We start from the raw sequence: 19,461 nt of genomic DNA, 5'->3' as shown, positions 1-19,461 counted from the left end.
GTGTCGGGGGGCTAGGGTCAGTCTGATATTTCTGGAGTATTTCTCCTGTCTTATCCGGTGTGAATTTAAGTGTGCTCCCTCTAATTCTCTCTCTCTTTCTCTTCTCTCTGAGGACATGAGCCCTGGGAACATGCCTCAGGACTACCTGGCCTGATGACCCTTGCTGTCCCCAGTCCACCTGGTCGTGCTACTGCTCCACTTTCAACTGTTCTGCCTGCTATGGAACCCTGACCTGTTCACCGGACGTGCTACCTTGTCCCGGACCTGATGTTTTCGACTCTCTCTTTCTACCGCACCTGCTGTCTTTAACTCTGAATGGCCCCCTATGAAAAGCCAACTGACATTTACTCCTGAGGTGCTGACCTGTTGCACCCTGTACAACCACTATGATTATTATTATTTGACCCTGCTGGTCATCTATGATTGTTTGAACATCTTGGCCATGTTCTGTTATAATCTCCACCTGGCACAGCCAGAAGAGGCCACCCCTCAGAGCCTGGTTCCTCTCTAGGTTTCTTCCTAGGTTCCTGCCTTTCTAGGGAGTTTTTCCTAGCCACCGTGCTGCTACATCTGCATTGCTTGCTGTTTGGGGTTTTAGGCTGGGTTTCTGTATAGAACTTTGTGACATCGGCTGATGTAAAAAGGTCTTTATAAATACATTTGATTGATATTAGCTTTAAAGCTGCAACAACAAAAACATCTCTCTGCCCCATAACAGAATGTGCAGAATTGCAGGAAATTTGCTTGAAAACTGCTAAATGTACTTTCCGATGACAAGGTATGGGCCTTTAAAATGTTCCTTCCCAGGGCCGAGATTTGGTTCATCCGGCCATGCACTGCCAGTCATAGTACTCCTTGTATGCTATTTTTATCTCACTCGAGTTGTGTTCTGATTATGAGGGGGTCCCTGATGAATTTTCTATCACAAAAGGGGTCCCAGGCCCCAAAACGTTTGAGAACCCTTAGGCCTACACTATAATGAACATTTTAGGGTCTAACATTTTAGGGTCTAACATTTTAGGGTCTAACATTGCACAATTTAGGATTTAGGCTTATTTTGTTGGGTTTCAAATACAACAATGAAAGTTATTTGACCTTTTCTCCAACACAAAAATGCTTATTATAAGTCGTTATTATAGCAATAGCGTTATAGCAAGTGTTGAAAGTTTTACAAAAACGTATTGTTGCTACTCTGCAACCCCAACGATAGGGGGCAGCACTACATAATTAGGAAGTCGACCCTACAGAAAATACGAGAAGCCAGGTCTCATCCGAGATTTTGATTGGTGCCCTCTTTACAACAGGTTTGCAAGGTCAGCCAATCGGATATCTCAAACACAATTATATGCCAAGTGTTGCTGGGTATACAACATAAAAACAACAGCATTTAAAACCACATCAACTAGCAGCTTCAACGGCAGACACGGTCAGTGATTTTCCTTTGGACACGCAAGAGGTAGACAGCTAATGTATGACATTATTGAGCAGCTCTTCTGAGTCGACGATAAATGATTTTACCTACTGTAATATAGCTGGCTTTGTTGTTGTCGTGCATTTTCCCGTAGCTTGGGACTTGGGCTGCCAAGTGACAACAACCGAGGCAGCCTTCAACTTTGATACCTGCAAAGCTAATGACAATATACAAATTATCCCTGAAATATGAATTATATATAGAGTGCATCAACTTTAAGCTGTATTTAACTCTTGTTGTTTCATTGCTTACCATTTTTACCGTGTAATATCTCGTCATTGATTTCTGCACAACGATGCGGTCATTGTTTTGCCTGCGTAGTGGTGCGTCGTCGCAGCAGGAGCTTGCGATTGACTGACAAAAGTGATTTGCTGTGCTGCTGTCCGAAAACATTTTGTTGACAGATTTGTATTTAGTCTGGAGATTATCAATGCATGAATTAGGTCAGGTGAAGGGGGGGCTTGTCTGGACATGTTGACGTGCCAATAAAATGAATGCACATCAAAATGAATTGAAACGTTATTTTATCATTTTAGGTGTCTGCATAATTTTTTTTTTCGTACGCATTTCCGCTGCTCCAAATCCCCTTTTTAAAACAATGGCAACTGACTGCGAGGCATGGCTGAACGCTAACCCCCTTGGTAAGTTATCTTTACCAGTCTATTCTGTCTGGACTTTTGATGCGGAAGTAGCTCAGTGATTACTGGTGACTAACTTGCAGTGACTGCAGCGTTTTCTGTAACCACTGATCATGATTTGTATTCTGCTGGCCTTACATTTTATATAGTCCAAGAATAACAGTTTTAAAGTGATAATGCATTATATTAATGTTTATAAGACAATTAGTGCAATGTGAACATCAAATGACCTTATAATTACCTGTAACTTCTCTCATGAAATATAACATCTGCAAATAGTATTTTCTGGTCAGTCAGTCAAACTGCCTTCTTACCTTGTCTTTCACCACCTCTTTCACCCCCCGCCAACAGACGCAGATGATCTGAGTGACTCTTTCCTATCGGGCGAAGAGGAGAATGGCATTATCACCAAAAACATCAAGAATGAAATAAATGGCAACTGGATTTCGGCACCTAACAGTATCCACGAGGCCCGTCTCAAAGCCAAAGCGAAGAGGAGGCTGAGGAAGACTTCTTCTAGAGACTCTGGGAGAGGGGACTCGTTTAGTGATAACGGGGACCCCTCCCGGGGTACTAACGGCACTGTACCCCCCACCAGCCCCAAGAGCAAACTGCTGGACAGGAAGTCTCGGGCAGGGAAGGGAAGAGGACTTCCAAAGAAAGGTATGGGGAGTTATGTAGATGTTAAAAACATGTCATGTTAAATGGAAGGGAAGAGGACTGTCAGAGAAAGGAAAGGGGAGTGACTATTTATGTGGTTATGTAATAAAGTGTTGTTAACATGGTCCTACTTGTGATCACGTGAAGTCACGGCTAGGGAAGGTAAGGCCATTGAAGCCTACCGAAGACCAGTAATGGGACGTTAACATTTCTAGAATAATGTAATACCTAACAGGTTTAATACTGTTGCTGCATTACTTGATAAGCAACAAGTTAGTCTATTAGTGTTTTGAGCAAAAATGTGCTTCAAGGAATAGCCCATTGCCTACAGAGTTACAATGGCGTGTGTCCTAGTCTTGCGTGACCAGAAATCGCACCATATTCTTGTTGGCTGGAATCAAGGCTACACATGATCTAGTCCTCAAGAGATCTGTCCCTGCCTCTCCAACTGCCAGCCCAGTAGTAAACCAATTAGCATGTAAACAAAAAAATGTCAAGGTGAGGCTGATCCGATCACACTTATTTATATTAACACAACTCTTATCTCCTTTTGGCATCCATCCGCTGAAGGCTTTTTTTCCCCCCTAGAAGTTTCCACTAGGCCTATGACCTTGAAGGTGACTGACTTTGTAGATTTGTGGGTGATGTATGATCCTTCCTGGAGTCAAAAAGAAAGAAAAATAAGGTTGAAATCTTATTGCTTATAAAGGCTCCATAATTCAGCACATTATAATATCTGGTCTAAGATTTGGATAACTGAAACAAGATTGAGCATTTGTCCAAAGACATGCAAACTAGGCAATAAAGTAACCTAGATAGCAAGAGCATGGTGGTTTGTTGTAGATAACATCACCTCACCTTCCCATGGTGGCCAACATCTCCAACTAGCCTGGCTTGTTTACCAATAACATGAGTGACTCCTTTTAAATCTTATAGTTGCCTGCATATTAATCTTCAAGGTGATAAGCTATTTACTACTTTGTAATCACCTTGTACATGCATGACGCTTCAGCGGTTATGTATCACTGGAGAGGAAGCTGCTTCTCAGCAGAGTCAAAGTACGTGTTCCAAATGGTACCCTATTATTTATATAGTGCACTACTTTTAGCCAGAGCCCTATGGGCCCCGGTCAAAAGTAGTGCACTACATTGGGAATAGGGTGTCAGGGCAGCTTGCCATACCCCCAGCTGTTTTACCTCTGGTTCCATATTGACAGTGACTTTCAGAGTAAGATTGCTGATAAAGGATCAGTTTAGCCTTTTTAGATCTTAATGAATATGATTATGTGGGAATCTGATCCTAGATCAGTACTCTTGATCTGAGACACCTTTTGAACTGTTTAGTTCGGTTCTTATCTGATAAAATGAAACTGCAGTATTTTTCTTGGCCTTTGTCAGTCCCCATTGCCAAAATAACATCTTGCAGCAGCACAGTACAGTTAGTTATTTTCTGATAGAAAGGAACCGTCTTGGAACGGATGTATTTGAGTTGTTATTTAACCAAAGAACTGTGCCATGATGTCAATGTAAATGCCTGGGCTTCTGTCCCAAATGGCAACCTATTCACTATAGTAAAGGGAATAGGGTGCCATTTGGTCCTGCTGTGGTTTAGGGGCTCCTGTTAAAGTGGTGTGAGGTTTTGGAAGCGTAACAAACTATTCTATGGGTGGAATCTCAGGGCAACAAAGGTAATAGGTACATGATGTTCTGGAATCAGCCATGGATCAGACAACATTCTAAAGGGGCAGAGCTATATACAGGAGGTGGGTGGGACTTATAGGAGGGTGGGGGGGTTAAAACATGTAGGCCTAGACAAGATGAGCTGCTTTGGAAATGGGTCTCTTCTTAAATAGACTCTCAATCTGTTTCTACAGAGCCACCAACAGATGTGGCTTTGTGTAACACTTACTTACTAATGAGGAATGACCCCTTTTTTAAATGTGGTTTATGTCACCAGTTGAGCCTTTAACGTGTTATACTGTCTGACAACACACACTATATAGGAAGTGTCATATAGCGGAAGTAAGGGGGTATTTTTGTGCTCACCACTTGTTCCTGTCTAGTTATAGGCCCACCATAGTGGTATGGATAAATAAAAGGTCTGTAGGAAATATGTTTTATTTATCTGTACCCCTGTATGGTTAGGCCAGTTCCTGTTTGTAGTAATGTTTCATATTGGTTTCTGCAATCAGTAGTATCTGTCTGCCTGTGGTATTTTGTGACACTATGACGTCATATTCTGTCTGTCTTTCTGGAGAAAAGCCTTTTGAACTGAAGGTGGTTTTCAGTGTTTCACTTCAGTTGTATTGGAGACATCCTGTCTCAAGCACAGAATGCTGTGTGTGTGCCATGCTGTATATTGTACATGGGGTACTGTTGACCTTCTTTCCTTTGTCAGCACAGTGTTTGTGCCGTTCAAATGTCGGCTGCATTGTAATGTCAACCCACTGCAGGTGACCACATATCGACTACTGGTTAGTAGTATGTTTTTGAAAGCTCTGGGGTGACGCAGATCTAGGATCAGCTTGCCTTCCCTAAATCCTAACCTTACTCTAAGACCAATGTCTAGGGATGACTTCACCTTAATCTGGGCAATGCACCAATAGTAGCCCCTTTTTATAGCGCACATTGCTGAAGAAAGGAGCATTCTATGTGGCTATTTTTATACTGAACAAATATATAAACAAAGATTTTACGGAGTTACAGTTCATATAAGGACATCAGTCAATTGAAATAAATCATTAGCCCTAATCTATGGATTTTACATGACTGGGTAGGGGTGCAGCCATGGGCGGGCCTGGGAGGGCATAGGCCCACTCACTGGGAAGCCAGGCCCAGCCAATCAGAATGATTATTTCCCCACAAAAAATACTTTATTACAGACAAATACTACTCAGTTTCATCAGCTGTCTGGGTGGCTGGTCTCAGATGATCCTTTAGGTGACGAAGCCGGATGTGGAGTTCCTTGGCTGGCGTAGTTACACGTGGTCAGCGGTTGTGAGGCCTGTTGGACGTACTGCCAAATTCTCTAAAATGACATTGGAGGTGGTTTATGGTAGAGAAATGAACATTTCATTCTCTGGCAAGAGATCTGGTGGACATTTTTGCAGTCAGCTTCCCAATTGCACGCTCCTTCAACCTGAGATGTCTGTGGCATTCTGTGTGACAAAACTGCACATTTTAGAGTGGCCTTTTATTGTCCCCAGTACAAGGTGCATCTGTGTAATGGTCATGCTGCTTAATCAGCTTCTTGTTATGCCACAACTGTCAGGTGGATGGATTATATTTTGGTAAAGGGGAAATGCTCACTAACAGGGATGTAAGCAAATTTGTGCACACAATTTGGGAGAATACGCTTTTTGTGCGTATGGAAAACATGGGACCAACACTTTGCATGTTGCTTTTTATATTTCTGTTCAGTACATGTGGCCATTTCTATGCTTCCTGTTAAGTTTTGTTTTTGCAGTTGTAAATACACAATGTTTGGCTATGGAAAAGATACTTCAGTGGTTTAGATGGTACAATGATTCTCTACACTATACTTGCTTGTTTTGTCAAACTATTTTAGCAACCAGGAAATGGCGGAGCGATTTCTGCATATTGCATCTTTAAATCGGACTGCCAGATTATAATGATTTTTACGTTTTGCTCCATGAAACTGTTTCTGTTTTGAAAACATCACAGGCATTGTCCTTCTTCCTTGTCAGGTGGAGCGGGGGGCAAAGGGGTGTGGGGCCCACCTGGAGAAGTGTACGACCTGGAGGAAGTCGACGTCAAAGACCCCAACTATGACGAAGCTCAGGTATTGGACCATTTTATATTGGACCTATGACCTTCTGAGTTAGGTATGGTTAGGACCCTGAGTTTTACCTGCTCGTGAGAACTCAGGGCCTTAAGTATACTATACAAGTGTTTTGGTATCCAGTCTTGCTCGGCTTCATTGCTCTGCTTTCTGGTGTGTACAGGAGAACTGTGTGTATGAGACGGTGGTTCCTCCGCTGGAGGAAGGGGACTTTGAGAAGACGCTCACTCCCATCGTGCAGGAGTACTTTGAACACGGCGACACCAATGAAGTAGCGGTAGGTTCATTTCAACAGTTGAGTTTTCTGTAGCGCGAACTAGTGCTTTTAATGTCCTAAACACTGGTGGACCTGCTTCTGCCTTTTATCTGACTGTAGACAGAGTTAATTCTGAAGGATGTAGCTCTGTTCTTCTCTGATATGACCCTATGAGCCCACTCCCTCTTCTTGGCCAATACCCCCTCTCTCTCTCTCCTCATGACCGACTCTTTATTCCATCTGACCAAAACCCATCCCCCTCTCCCCTCTGTAGGAGCTCCTGGGTGAACTCAACCTGGGCTCCATGTCTAGCGGGGTGCCCATGCTGGCTGTGAGCCTGGCCCTGGAGGCCAAGGCCAGCCACAGAGAGCTGACGTCCAGACTGTTGGCGGACCTGTGTGGCCGCGTGCTGAGCCGTAGAGACGTGGAGAGCTCATTTGACAAGTTACTAAGGGAGCTGCCTGACCTGGTGTTGGACACACCTGGAGCCGCTCAGGTAGTGTTTGATATCGCGCCGTCTAAGAATAGAAGTGTTTGGGTGTATCTGTGAAAATGACTAATTGACCGTGGAGGCCAATGTGTAGGACTGTGTCCTTGTGAATGTTTGAGTGACTTGTGTCCTTCTGTGTTCTGTTCTGCATGCAAATCAGAGCAGTGTATCTCAGAACAGAACGCATATGTTCTGTTTGGAAATTCTATATGCAGGTCATAAAATAAGAGATTTACAGTTACTATAGCCATCTGACCATTCCTATCGCGACTGTAAAGTCAACACACACTGTTCAAACATGGTATTTATTAGGGATCCCCATTAGCTGTTGCCAAGGCAGCAGCTACTCTTCCTGGGGTCCAAACACATTAAGGCACTTACATTACATATAAAACAATACATCATATAACATTATTACACCACTACGCATCTACAATACAAAATGTATAATACCACCATACAACAATATGCGTGTGTCTGTACCTTTGTCTCTTCACAATCCCTGCTGTTCCATAAGGTGCATTTTTACCTGCTTTTTAAATCTGATTCTACTGCTTGCATCAGTTACCTGATGTGGAATAGAGTTCAATGTAGTCATGGATCTATGTAGTACTGTGCGCCTCCCTTAGTCTGTTCTGGACTTGGGGATTGTGAAGAGACCTCTGGTGGTGGCATAGCTTATTAGTCACATGCGCCGACTACAACAGGTGTAGACCTTAAAGTGAAATGCTTACTATCAGGCTGACCACAACGCTCGCATCGCATGTGCGAGCGTTGCAAAATAAATTTAGAAATCTGTTATTCAATTATTGCACCCACACTGCTTGCTAAATAACACTGCTTGCTATTCCTGATGCAGATCGTGCTGCAAGTCCTGCCTCTCCCATCTCCTCATTGGTTTATAGAAACAGGTACCCACGTGCTATCTCATTGGTTATACCCACGTGGGTAACTGAAAGACGAACGAGGTCCGTGGCGGTAATGCACCTAATTTATGAAAGTTGCCAATCGCAATTTAAAGTCAAGAGAAGGAAGAGCGATGACTAGAAACGATTCGATTGTGGAATAATTGGCGGAGTAGAGGACCTTGTGCATTTCAGGTAAAATAACAACTCAATGTTTATATCCCAGGACAAATTAGCTAGCAACAGCAAGCTAGCTAAATAGGACAAATTAGCTAGCAAGTGCAAGCTAACTAGCTAAATTGCCATAAATGTTTAATGCTTTTTGACCTGTCCCCAAATGAATATAATTGGTCCAGAGTTTGTTTTGATATTTTAACCTGCGTGTCGTGATCACGTTTGGTGTGGGGGGGACAAAATAAATGTATGCACGATGGCGCACGCGCGCAGCCGGTTTGGGTTCCGTGTTATAAGCCCTAACCAACAATGCAGTTTACTTTTTTTTCTCATATTTTTACAAAAATATGAATAACCAATAAAAGTAACATAATTAAAGAACAGCAGTAAAATAACAATAGTCAGGCTATATACAGCGGGTACTGGTTAGTTGAGGTATTATATACATGTAGGTAGAGCTATTAAAGTGACTGCATAAATAATAACAGAGTAGCAGCAGTGTAAAATGTCACCTGGGGTATGCGTTAGAGGTCGACCGACTATGCCTTTTCAACACCGATACCGACTATTGGAGGACCGAAAAAGGTGATGCCGATTTTTATTTTTTATTTGTGACAATTACAACAATACTGAATGAACAATGAACACTTATTTCAACTTAATATAATACATCAAATCTATTTAGTCTCAAATAATGAAACGTGTTCAAGTTGGTTTAAATATTGCAAAAAGTGTTGGAGAAGAAAGTACAAGTGCAATATTTGCCATGTAAAAAAAGCTAACGTTTAAGTTCCTCGCTCAGAACATGAGAACATATGAAAGCTGTTTGTTCAATATTCCCAGTTAAAAAGTTTTTTAGGTTGTAGTTATTAAAGGAATTATGATGCGTCGACTATTTCCCTCTATACCATATGTATTTCATATACCTTTGACTATTTGATGTTCTAATAGGTACTTTATTGCCAGCCAAATCTCGGGAGTTGATAGGCTTGAAGTCATAAACAGCGCTGTGCATCAAGTGCTGTTTGAATGAATGCTTACGAGCCTGCTGCTGCCTACCACCGCTCAGTCAGACTGCTCTATCAAATCATAGACTTAATTATAATGAACACACAGAAATACGAGCCTTAGGTCATTAATATGGTCAAATCCGGAAACTATCATTTCGAAAACAAAACGTTTATTCTTTCAGTGAAATACGGAACCGTTCTGTATTTTATTGAACTGATGGCAACCCTAAGTTTAAATATTGCTGTTACATTGCTCAACCTTCAATGTTCTGTCATAATTATGTAAAATTCTGGCAAATGAGTTCACAGTTCGCAACGAGCCAGGCGGTCCAAACTGTTGCATATACACTGACTGCTTGCACTGAACGCAAGAGAAGTGACACAATTTCCCTAGTTAATATTGCCTGCTAACATGAATTTCTTAACTAAATATGAAGGTTTAAAAATATATACTTCTGTGTATTGATTTTAAGAAAGGCATTGATGTTTATGGTTAGGTACAATTGTGCTTTTTCCGCCAATGCACTTTTGTTAAATCATCACCCGTTTGGCGAAGTAGGCTGTGATTCGACGCTAAATTAACAGGCACCGCATTGATTATATGCAACGCAGGACAAGCTAGTTAACTACACATGGTTGACGATATTACGAGGTTAACTAGTGATTCAGTGAAGATTGTTTTTTATAAGATAAGTTTAATGCTAGCTAGCAACTTACCTTGGCTCCTTGCAGCCACAAGGTCCTTTTGACACTGCACTCACGTAACAGGTGGTCAGCCTTCCATGCAGTTTCTTCGTGGATTGCAAGGCAGATTACCGGTTGTTATGAAAAGTTAATCGGTCGACCTCTAGTATGCATGGGTGTCCGAGCTGTGTGCTAGCAGTTTAAATGGACACCTCGGTACATTCAGCTTGTCAACACTTCTTACAAAAACAAGTAGTGACGACGTCAATCTCTCTTCCACTTTGAGCCATGAGATTTACATGCATATTATTAATGTTAGCTCTCCGTGTACATTTAAGGGCCAGCTGTGCTACCCTGTTCTGAGACAATTGTCACTTTCCTGTCCCTCTTTGTGGCACCTGACCACAAGACTGAACAGTAGTCAAGGTGCGATAAAACTAGGACCTGCCTTGTTGATAGTGTTCTTAAGAATGCAGAACAGTGCTTTATTATGGACAGACTTCTCCCCATCTTAGCTGCTGTTGTATCAATATGTTTTTACCATGACAGTTTATTCATTACAAGATTTGGTAACGGATTTGTCCCAGATACAATGCTTTTTGTTGGTGTCACTACTGTGTGGGATGTATGTTGTTGTACTGTACCCTGTGTGCATAACAGAGCTGGGTTCAAACAATATTTGAAATACTTTCAAATACATTTGCCTTAGAGATGGACAGATGGACAAGGTTTCCACTTTGTGTTTCGTTCCACTGTGCCAGGCAAGCTCAATCAAGCCCAGTTGAAGTATTGTCTCATCCAGCTTCACCTGGAATGCTTTTCCAACAGTCTTGAAGGAGTTCCCTCATATGCTGAGTGCATTTTTGCTGCTTTAATTCACTCTGCAGTCAACTCATCCCAAACCATCTCAATTTGGTTGAGGTCTGGTGATTGTGGTGGTCAATTGATGCAGCACTCATCACTCTCCTTCTTGGTCAAATAGCCCTTACACAGCCTGGAGGTGTGTTTTGGGTCATTGTTCTGTTGAAAAACAAATGATAGTCCCACTAAGCGCAAACCAGATGGGATGGCGTTTTGCTGCAGAATGCTGTGGTAGCCATGCTGGTTAAGTGTGCCTTGAATTCTAAATAAATCAGTCACCAGCAAAGCATGCCCACACCTCCTTCTCCATTCTTGACGGTGGGAACCACGCATGCGGAGATCATCTGTTCACCTACTTTGTCTCAGACACGGCGGTTGGAACCAAAAATCAAACATTTGGACTCATCAGACCCAAGGACAGATTTCCACCGGTCTGATGTCCATTGCTCGTGTTTCTTGGCCCAAGCAAGTCTCTTCTCATTGGTGTCCTTTAGTGGTTCTTTGCAGCAATTCGACCATGAAGGCCAAATTCAGTCTCCTCTGAACAGTTGATGTGTCTGTTACTTGAACTCTGAAAAATGTATTTGGGCTGAAATTTCTGAGGCTGGTAACTCTCTAATGAACTTGTCCCCTGCAGTAGAGGTAACTCTGGGTCTTCCTTTCCTGTGGCGGTCCTCATGAGGCAGTTTCATCATAGCGCTTGGTTACTTATTTTATTTAACTAGGCAAGCCCAGTTAAGAACAAATTCCTATTTACAATGACTGCACTTGAAGAAATGTTAAAAGTTCTTGAACCTTTCCGTATTGGCTGACCTTCATGTCTTAAAGTAATGATGGACTGTCGTTTCTCTTTGCTTATCTGAGTTGTTCTTGCCATAATATGGACTTAGTCTTTTACCAAATAGGGCTATCTTCTGTATACCACCCCTACCTTGTCACAACACAATTGATTGGTTCAAAAGCATTAAGAAGGAAAGAAATTCCACAAATAACTTTTAACAAGGCACATCTGTTAATTGAAATGCATTCAGGTGACTACCTCATGATGCTGGTTGAGAGAATTCCAAGAGTGTGCAAAGTTGTTAAGGCAAAGGGGGGCTACTTTGCAGAATCTCAAATATTATACAAACAAAAAATGTTACTAAATGATTCCATATGTGTTATTTCGTAGTTTGTCTTCACTATTCTACAATGTAGAAAATAGTAAAAATAAAGAAACTCTTGAATGAGTAGATGTATGCAAACTTATGAGTGGTACTGTATATATTTACTGATAGCCAGGGGCACACTCAGACATAATTGACAAATTAAGCATTTGTGTTTAATGGGTCCTCCAGATCAGAGGCAGTAGGGCTGACCAGGGATGTTCTCTTGATAAGTGTGAATTGGACCATTTTCTTGTCCTGCTAAGCATTCAAAATGTAACGAGTACTATTGGGTGTCGGAAAATGTATGGAGTAAAAAGTACATTATTTTCTTTAGGAATGTAGTGGCGTCAAAGTACAAAACTAAAGTAGTGCTTTAAAGTATTTTTACTTAGGTACTTTATAACACTGTGGTACTGTTTACTGTAGATGAGACTGTCTGTGAAAGAAAGCGATGGTGAGTTTCAGCTCTTTTCTTTCTCTTCTCCCCGTCCACACAGAGCAGACATGCGATCTCTCGCCTCATTGTCTCGGCAGCGCCAGGCACAAAATGCTAGCTCAGCGTAGGAGGCTGATAAAAGGGTTATTTATCATCCCTCACTCTCACTTTCTCTCTCACGTGTCTGTCCTCCTACTCGCTCACTTCCCTGCAAGGCCACCCTCTCTCTGTTCTTCCCCCTGACTGTGCAGTCTCTTTCTCTCTGTCATTCCTCTTTCCAGACTGGTTCTGGTCAGATGAGTTTGGGGCTCTCTTGTCTGCACAGACACAATGGCTTGTTAGCAACAGGCTTTGTCCAGTTTGTCCTGTCCAGAACAGCAAGGCCAGCTCTTTTTCTCTGGCTTTTTTTTTTTCTCCCCCGTCACGCTCTCTCTCTCTCTCTCATCGCTCTGACTCATGTCAACAAACACTGCCGCTGTCACCTCATCCCAAACAACACAAGTGTTTATGCATCCATTGGCCTACTTTGACGCTAAATGTAGGTGATTTGTCTATTTGCCCCTGCAGTAATTCATTATCAAATGAGGTTATAAAATATGTGTATTGTACTATAATGGTTGCAGTCAAGATATTTCAGGCCCATGGGCATGTTATTTGGCAACAGTTCAGTCTGTCCTCTTTATTTTGATTTCTTGGTTGCCAGAGCTAACTTCCCATTCTGTTGTTTTGGGGTGGACCAGAGAGAGAAGTGTTTGAGACCAGTGTGTCTTAACCGTGTTTTCTTTTTGTCTTTCAGCTCATTGGCCAATTCATTGCCCGGGCTGTCAAAGACAAGATCCTCTCCAAGAGCTACTTAGACGGCTACAAGGGGAGAGTCGACTGTGTTCATGCAAGGTATGTGTTGGTGTTATTATTAAACACGAAACGCCTTCTCCCATTTCTATGTGGTATGATCATGGAGATGTTGAGGGGGTTTATAGTATACCCTTATAGGCACAACAAGGCCCGGGAGGCAGAGATCTACAATACTCCATCAATGATTCAGTTTTCAACTCAATACCAGTTTTTCAACTCTACTTCAAAATTGCCTGCTCCATGGGAAAATGTGTGGCGTTTCAGGAAATTAGCTTTAAAATGGCAAAATGTTCTCTCCCAGGTCTTGAGACTTAGCATGCACTGCAGCAATCGTAGTAAAAAATGTTTATCACACTCTGAAGTTGGAGTTGTGTTCTGATATTGAGGGGGCCCCTGATGAATTTGCTGTCATAAAAGGGGTCCCCCGGCCCCAAAAAGTTTGGGAACCCCTGGGTTGTTATGTTAAGTGTTTCAACTTGTAATTTGGTGGGCATATTCACAGAGACCAATGAGCGACGCTTTTGGGGGAGTGTCATACATGGATTACAGAATAGTTGGCTTGTTGCTAGGCAGAGTTTACGTAATGAAATGTCTTCATTCTATGAATGAATTGAGGGAAATCTAATACATCCCGAGGGATGGTTCATGGGAGTTTGGAATGAGAGGGTATAAACCGGGGCAGAAGAATGAATAAGGGAAGGATAATTCCATGAAAGAGGGCGGTAGAGATGTATGATTGACAGGAGTGTCCACACTGACTTGTCGCCGTGTGTTTTTCCATATAGAGCGGCCTTGGACCGGGCGGCGGTGCTGTTGAAGATGGGTATGGGCGGCCTGCGCATCGACAGCCTCTGGGGAACAGGTGGGGGTCAGAGACCTGTCACCCAGCTCGTCAGAGAGGTGAGACCTGCTCATTTTATAGAGGACTGAATGAGCTGCTTGTCAAGTGTGTGTGTGTGTCCTCTATGCTCTGTTCTTTATGTATGCCAGCTATTTAAATCTTGTCTATGTTCCAAATGAAGTTATTGGAATGTAATTTCATTGAACTTACACTATGAAAGGGTGAGGTCATCAAGACCTGCTTTAGAGTTTCGCTGATGTCTCCAGTGATCACATGATATCGACACATCTATTACGTCTACTCGGATGTACAAGCCACCCTTCGTGAACATCTCAGCCGTTGCTGAACTGGCTTAGTTTCATGTGTTCTTCCTATTCCCCATCTGTGAGCAGGCCTTAACGTTGTCATCGATGAACCTCCGGTGTACAATGGGCATACATTGACTTTGGATATCCCTTTTTCTCTACTTGTATCAGATGACCCTGTTGCTGAAGGAGTATCTTCTGTCTGGAGACAACAAGGAAGCCGAGAGGTGTCTGAGAGAACTGGAGGTACCACACTTCCACCATGAGTTTGTCTATGAGGTAACTCACGGCATCCGTTGTCTAGTTTTTCTTTCCCCAATTTTCATGTTAACTTATCTTTATATAAATGTATTACCTGTAGGTGCATTGGAAATGTACTCGCTGTTGGAGGGTTGTTTTGCTTGAGAATATCAAACTGACATACTGAATTTTCCTTAGTTGATTGTAAGAAAAGTTATTCATCTTTTCTTCCTATTATCAATAGGCCATAGTCATGGTCCTGGAATCCAAAGGGGAGAAAACGTTCAAAATGGTTCTGCAGCTGCTGAAGTTTCTGTGGGTGTCCTCCATCATCACTGTGGACCAAATGAGAAGGGTGAGCTTGGGTGCCACCTGGTGGTAACATTATACTACTGCAGTGCATATGGCGCCACCTGGTGTGGAAAATATTGTGGTTCGAGGACCAATGTTTTATTTATATATAAAATACTTTTTACCCCCCCCCCCAAAAAAATAAATAAATACAAATCAACTGCATCTCCTTGTTTACCATTGATTTGATCTATAAAATGTTCCACACTTATTTTTTTTCATTGGAATTACATTGAAAGTCACTGTTTACATGATAATTATCTTGTTTGCAGGGATATGAAAGAGTTTACATGGACATAGCTGAAATCAACATCGACGTCCCTCGTGCGTACTTCATCTTGGAGCAGTTTGTCGACAAGAGTTTCAGTGCTGGCTTCATCTGTGAAAAGCTGAGGGATCTTTGTCCTAGTCGGTAAGTATCTTTTTAATTTGCTATTGTTGTTTCTCTCACACACATCCATGTTTTATGATTGATGGAGATGTACTGATTTTGGCTCTTTTCACAGGGGCCGGAAGAGATTTGTGAGCGAGGGGGATGGCGGTCGCTTCAAATTGGAAAGCTACTAAGAAGCCATTTTGTGCCAGAGATGTTCCGCAAAACTGAAGCTACTTTTTACTATGACCCATATGTCACTTATCGTTTTCCTTAACAGTGAAAGAATGTACATTTAAAAATAAAAACAAATGCGTAAAATGGCACTTTGTTCTTTAGTTGAAGAAAAGTTAGACGATACACCCATTTAAGGTGTTTGAGTATACATGTATAAGCTAAAACCCAGAAAGTGCCACACCTCAACGAGTCATTCCATGTTGTTTTTATATTTTCTCTTTATTTCACTGCCACTCCTTTCTTGTTCTAGATTAAAGTGTTTGTACAAGAATTAAACTGGTTGGTGTATAAAGCTTTTTAATGAAAAGGGGGGCAGATTGTTGGTTCAAAGCAACACCTTCCCTCACCAGCTGCTGTCTGTTTCTAGCCTGGTTTCAAGATCTGTTTGTGGTTTTACACAACTTCTACCATAGGAATTTGGGCAAGATGGCACAAACAGATCTGGGTACCAGACTAGTCTATTTCTATGCTGTGCTTGACTTCTTTTTTTTATTTTTTTTTTATTACAAAGATGTCATTACTCCAGGCAATTAATAAAAAATAAAGTTAAGCTAAGAGATTGGGATCTGGTTACGATCATTTCACAACAAAATGGTGTCCAGAATGTTTATTTTTATATTTGGGGAACACTGTTATGACAATGTACCAAGTCTTAATTGCTCCCTGATTGTCAAAAGTTCAATAAATTGCTATACAAAATGTATGCCATTGTCAATGTATTTGTGTAGATGACTTGAGAATCATGGTGTGATCTAAATCTAGTACCATCATAAACGGGAAATAAATCTTACTTTATTTGAAGAACGTGTTCACAATAACATTTACCTAAACTCCAATTCAACTTCTCAGAAATAAGACTTTCATATTTACAAGGCTATTATACATTCTCAGCAATTAAAATAATCCATGAGATTGATGCCAACAGTGATATATTAGGTTGTGACTAGTGTGAACCTCTGCCCTCCATTGTATCCATCTTAACTTCTGGCTGTAGTCCATTTTGTGTCTACTGGTGTTGCTACTGTCCTCCATTGTGGTTCCTGTTGCTTGATAATAAAACTACTCCGGCTATCATCTATTTTGTGTCTACTGACCCTACTACTCCTTGGGCTGCCATTGCGTGTCTACTGTGGCTCTTTCAGTGCCAGATCCTGTTGCTTGATGGCCTCCTGGGCCTCCAGTTGCATCTTCTCCAATTTCTCCAGAGTGACTGATTTCAGAGGCATCAGCTTGGGCTTACACAACACCATGGTGGGGACGTCCTCCATGGACAACTGCCCTTTGGATGGTAGCATAACCAAGAGTGAGAAGTTACAGGCTTGTCTTCTAATTATCAGAATGCAAACCGAAAATAAGACACAAACCCAGGTTTCCTGCATACCACAAGCCTAGGAATGAACCAGCTCATACACTTTACAAGACTGTCTTTAAAAGAATACTCATTACTATGACCAATAAAATCTGCATAATTCATCACACTATCAACATGGTATACTCTTGTAGTACTGTGCAGTTTTCCACGGAACATACTGTAGTTAAGTTTTCAGGTAAAGAGAAAGAATCTGGTGGGCTATGTGTAGGTGTATATTTTGGGGTCAGTGACCGGTTTCAACCATAGATGGCAGAGAGGTATTTTCAGTAGGAGTAAAAACCTGAAGGAACATAACATCAGTTGGCAGTGTTTCAAACTGTTCCTTCTACTGAAAGGAATGTGTTTACAGTATTTTAGAGCATCTAACGTTACTGCAGAAGTGAACGGGGTGGCTGTGTTGAGTTGCATGACAGACGAAATTGCTAATTTATACCACACAGTCTTTATTGATAATGGTCATTACTCACCTTGTTTGGGCAACACTTCTCTGAACATCGATTTGACTTCAGGCATTATGTATTGTTAGGTCCAGCTGAAATAAAAGCATGAATATTTATAGTTGGCATCTGGCAAAAGATTAAGGCACGATAAGATGGCTAGCTACTGTAGTTAATGAGCTTAACTTAGTTAGCCACTACTAGCTAACTTTGCATCACACGAACAGCCGTTCCTGCACACACACGATTTATTTAGTCACTGATGATTAAAAACATATTTATCCATCAATCTTCAATCATATAGGTACGTGATGTTATCCACACGAAATTGATGTATAACCATAACATTACCTCAATTGACAGATTCAGGTTGCCAAGCCAAACAAACCAATGTATGTCCCCTTCCGGGATTGTCAGCTGGCGTTTTCTTCTACGGTTTTACGACCCGGTTTAGAAACAGTGCATCGCATTGCAGTCATCTGGTGGGCAGAGTTGGAAGTTAATATTGAGTTCATAAAATCTCAAAACACTACACATCATATAAATGTGATAAAGAGATAAATCACGTATTTTCTTTACATAATTTAATTTAAACATATCTTATCTAGCCCAGAGAGAAAATAAGGAGTGAGAAGATATGTAATATGTAGAGGTAGGCAGTGCAGGGATGCCAGCTTTTGAAGAAAGCTTAGAGTGAGATTTGCTATGTGAATTGCATTGCCTCCTGGTACAACCACTAGATGGGAGCTGGGGGTCCTCCACCAGTAAAATGTTACAGTTTTAAAGCTGGGGGGAGGCTTTGAACATTAAACGAGCTCTCAGAATTCAACGACTCTGTTACTTTGACATTTAAAGTATGCAAATTTTTTTGTAAACACGTTTTTTAAGTAATTTGACACTTTGTACAGACAATAATGAAATGAGATAGGGAGACAGGCAAACGCTAGAAACAGTGGGAAGGTTGGAAGTAGGGATTGATCCCTGTTCTCGGGTGGAAGGTTGTATGTGACATGTGCCAAGGACACGTACCACTACACCAAGGCTCTCCACAGGAAATGTTAATATTAAAGGTTGATGGCAGTGGGTAACCACATTATAGATTCCAGTCTCCTTGTCCATAGACTGCTTTCAAGGTAAGGACACAAACATTTGTATTTTGTAATTTGGATGAACTCTCTTTAAAATCAGGCTGGAAGAAAATTGAATTTGCTCTCCAAGAGGGTTGGCCACCCCTGACCTTGTATATTTTCCAAGTGCTAGGTGTTTGAAAATGTTCTTGTTATAACAATACATTTTTCAAGATCACCCAACCTTCAAGAAAAATCGAATGAATATCAATATTCAGGTGGTTTATGCCTACTAGTTGAATATCAGTGGCATCATCTTACTCTACATAGACAAAAATATTGTCTATGTACAGTAAGATGATGCCAAGGATCTTCAACTAGTAGGCATAAATAAATGTGATATGATGAGTTTATGAGTTGTGAGACCCCCTACCATCTCAGCCTAGCATGCACACCGGATTTAGGCATAGGCGACATGGGCAGCCACCCAGGGTGGCATCTTGCCGGGGGCGGCATGGGGCGCCCACACACACAAAAAAACCACACAAAAAAAACACAAAGAAACAACAAATATTCCGAATGGTGACATTTGTGCGATCGGTTTTCTATCACTCATTTGCATGTCGTGTCAATGATATCATGTCACCGTGTGGGACTGTGGGTCAAATAACCTTGTCGGAGTGGGGGCCCTGATTCTAGTTTGTGAGCTAGGCAGACTACTGCCTGGGAAGTTCTCCCACTCAGAAGTACAAGATGGAAGGGGGCGGGGGTAGGTTGACCTCAGGTCTCCCCACTGGAAGCCAGAGGTAGGGGGAGCGGGGGTATGTTGACCTCAGGTCTCCCCACTGG

General features: G+C 41.8%; 2 protein-coding genes across 4 annotated transcripts; one reads left to right on the top strand and one right to left on the bottom strand.

Moving 5' to 3' along the window:
• The first annotated feature begins 1,294 nt into the window (after positions 1–1,294).
• On the top strand, positions 1,295–16,437 carry LOC115147379 (programmed cell death protein 4). 3 transcript variants are annotated; one of them, XM_029689601.1, is made up of 12 exons: positions 1,295–1,426; positions 2,008–2,112; positions 2,461–2,772; positions 6,476–6,570; positions 6,734–6,847; positions 7,101–7,322; positions 13,331–13,428; positions 14,175–14,289; positions 14,707–14,814; positions 15,020–15,130; positions 15,399–15,538; positions 15,633–16,437. In XM_029689601.1, exons 2-12 carry the CDS (start codon positions 2,070–2,072, stop codon positions 15,691–15,693), a joined length of 1,419 nt encoding a protein of 472 aa, XP_029545461.1. In that variant the 5' UTR covers positions 1,295–1,426; positions 2,008–2,069; the 3' UTR covers positions 15,694–16,437. The 3 variants fall into 3 exon arrangements, with proteins under 3 accessions (XP_029545461.1, XP_029545462.1, XP_029545463.1); XM_029689602.1 differs by having other exon boundaries at positions 1,358–1,456; XM_029689603.1 differs by having other exon boundaries at positions 1,387–1,469.
• Positions 16,438–16,508: 71 nt separating this feature from the next.
• LOC115147385 (BBSome-interacting protein 1) lies at positions 16,509–18,003 on the bottom strand. Its single transcript, XM_029689613.1, has 3 exons — positions 17,897–18,003; positions 17,576–17,640; positions 16,509–17,015 (listed from the first exon to the last, which is right to left on the bottom strand). Exons 2-3 carry the CDS (start codon positions 17,619–17,621, stop codon positions 16,861–16,863), a joined length of 201 nt encoding a protein of 66 aa, XP_029545473.1. The 5' UTR covers positions 17,622–17,640; positions 17,897–18,003; the 3' UTR covers positions 16,509–16,860.
• Between the last annotated feature and the right edge of the window lie 1,458 nt (positions 18,004–19,461).

The sequence above is a fragment of the Salmo trutta genome, chromosome 14 (assembly GCF_901001165.1).
Source record: "Salmo trutta chromosome 14, fSalTru1.1, whole genome shotgun sequence".
Lineage (NCBI taxonomy): Eukaryota > Metazoa > Chordata > Actinopteri > Salmoniformes > Salmonidae > Salmo > Salmo trutta.
This window is presented reverse-complemented; position numbering and strand designations above follow the sequence as displayed.

Excerpts from the sequence above, each read along its gene's own strand:
- LOC115147379 (XM_029689601.1), top strand. The coding sequence starts at position 2,070 with ATGGCAACTGACTGCGAGGCATGGCTGAACGCTAACCCCCTTG. Across the intron at positions 6,571-6,733 it reads CCAACTATGACGAAGCTCAG|GAGAACTGTGTGTATGAGAC; the intron begins GTATTGGACCAT and ends TGGTGTGTACAG. Across the intron at positions 7,323-13,330 it reads ACACACCTGGAGCCGCTCAG|CTCATTGGCCAATTCATTGC; the intron begins GTAGTGTTTGAT and ends TTTGTCTTTCAG.
- LOC115147385 (XM_029689613.1), bottom strand. The coding sequence starts at position 17,621 with ATGCCTGAAGTCAAATCGATGTTCAGAGAAGTGTTGCCCAAACAAG. Across the intron at positions 17,016-17,575 it reads AGAAGTGTTGCCCAAACAAG|GGCAGTTGTCCATGGAGGAC; the intron begins GTGAGTAATGAC and ends TACCATCCAAAG.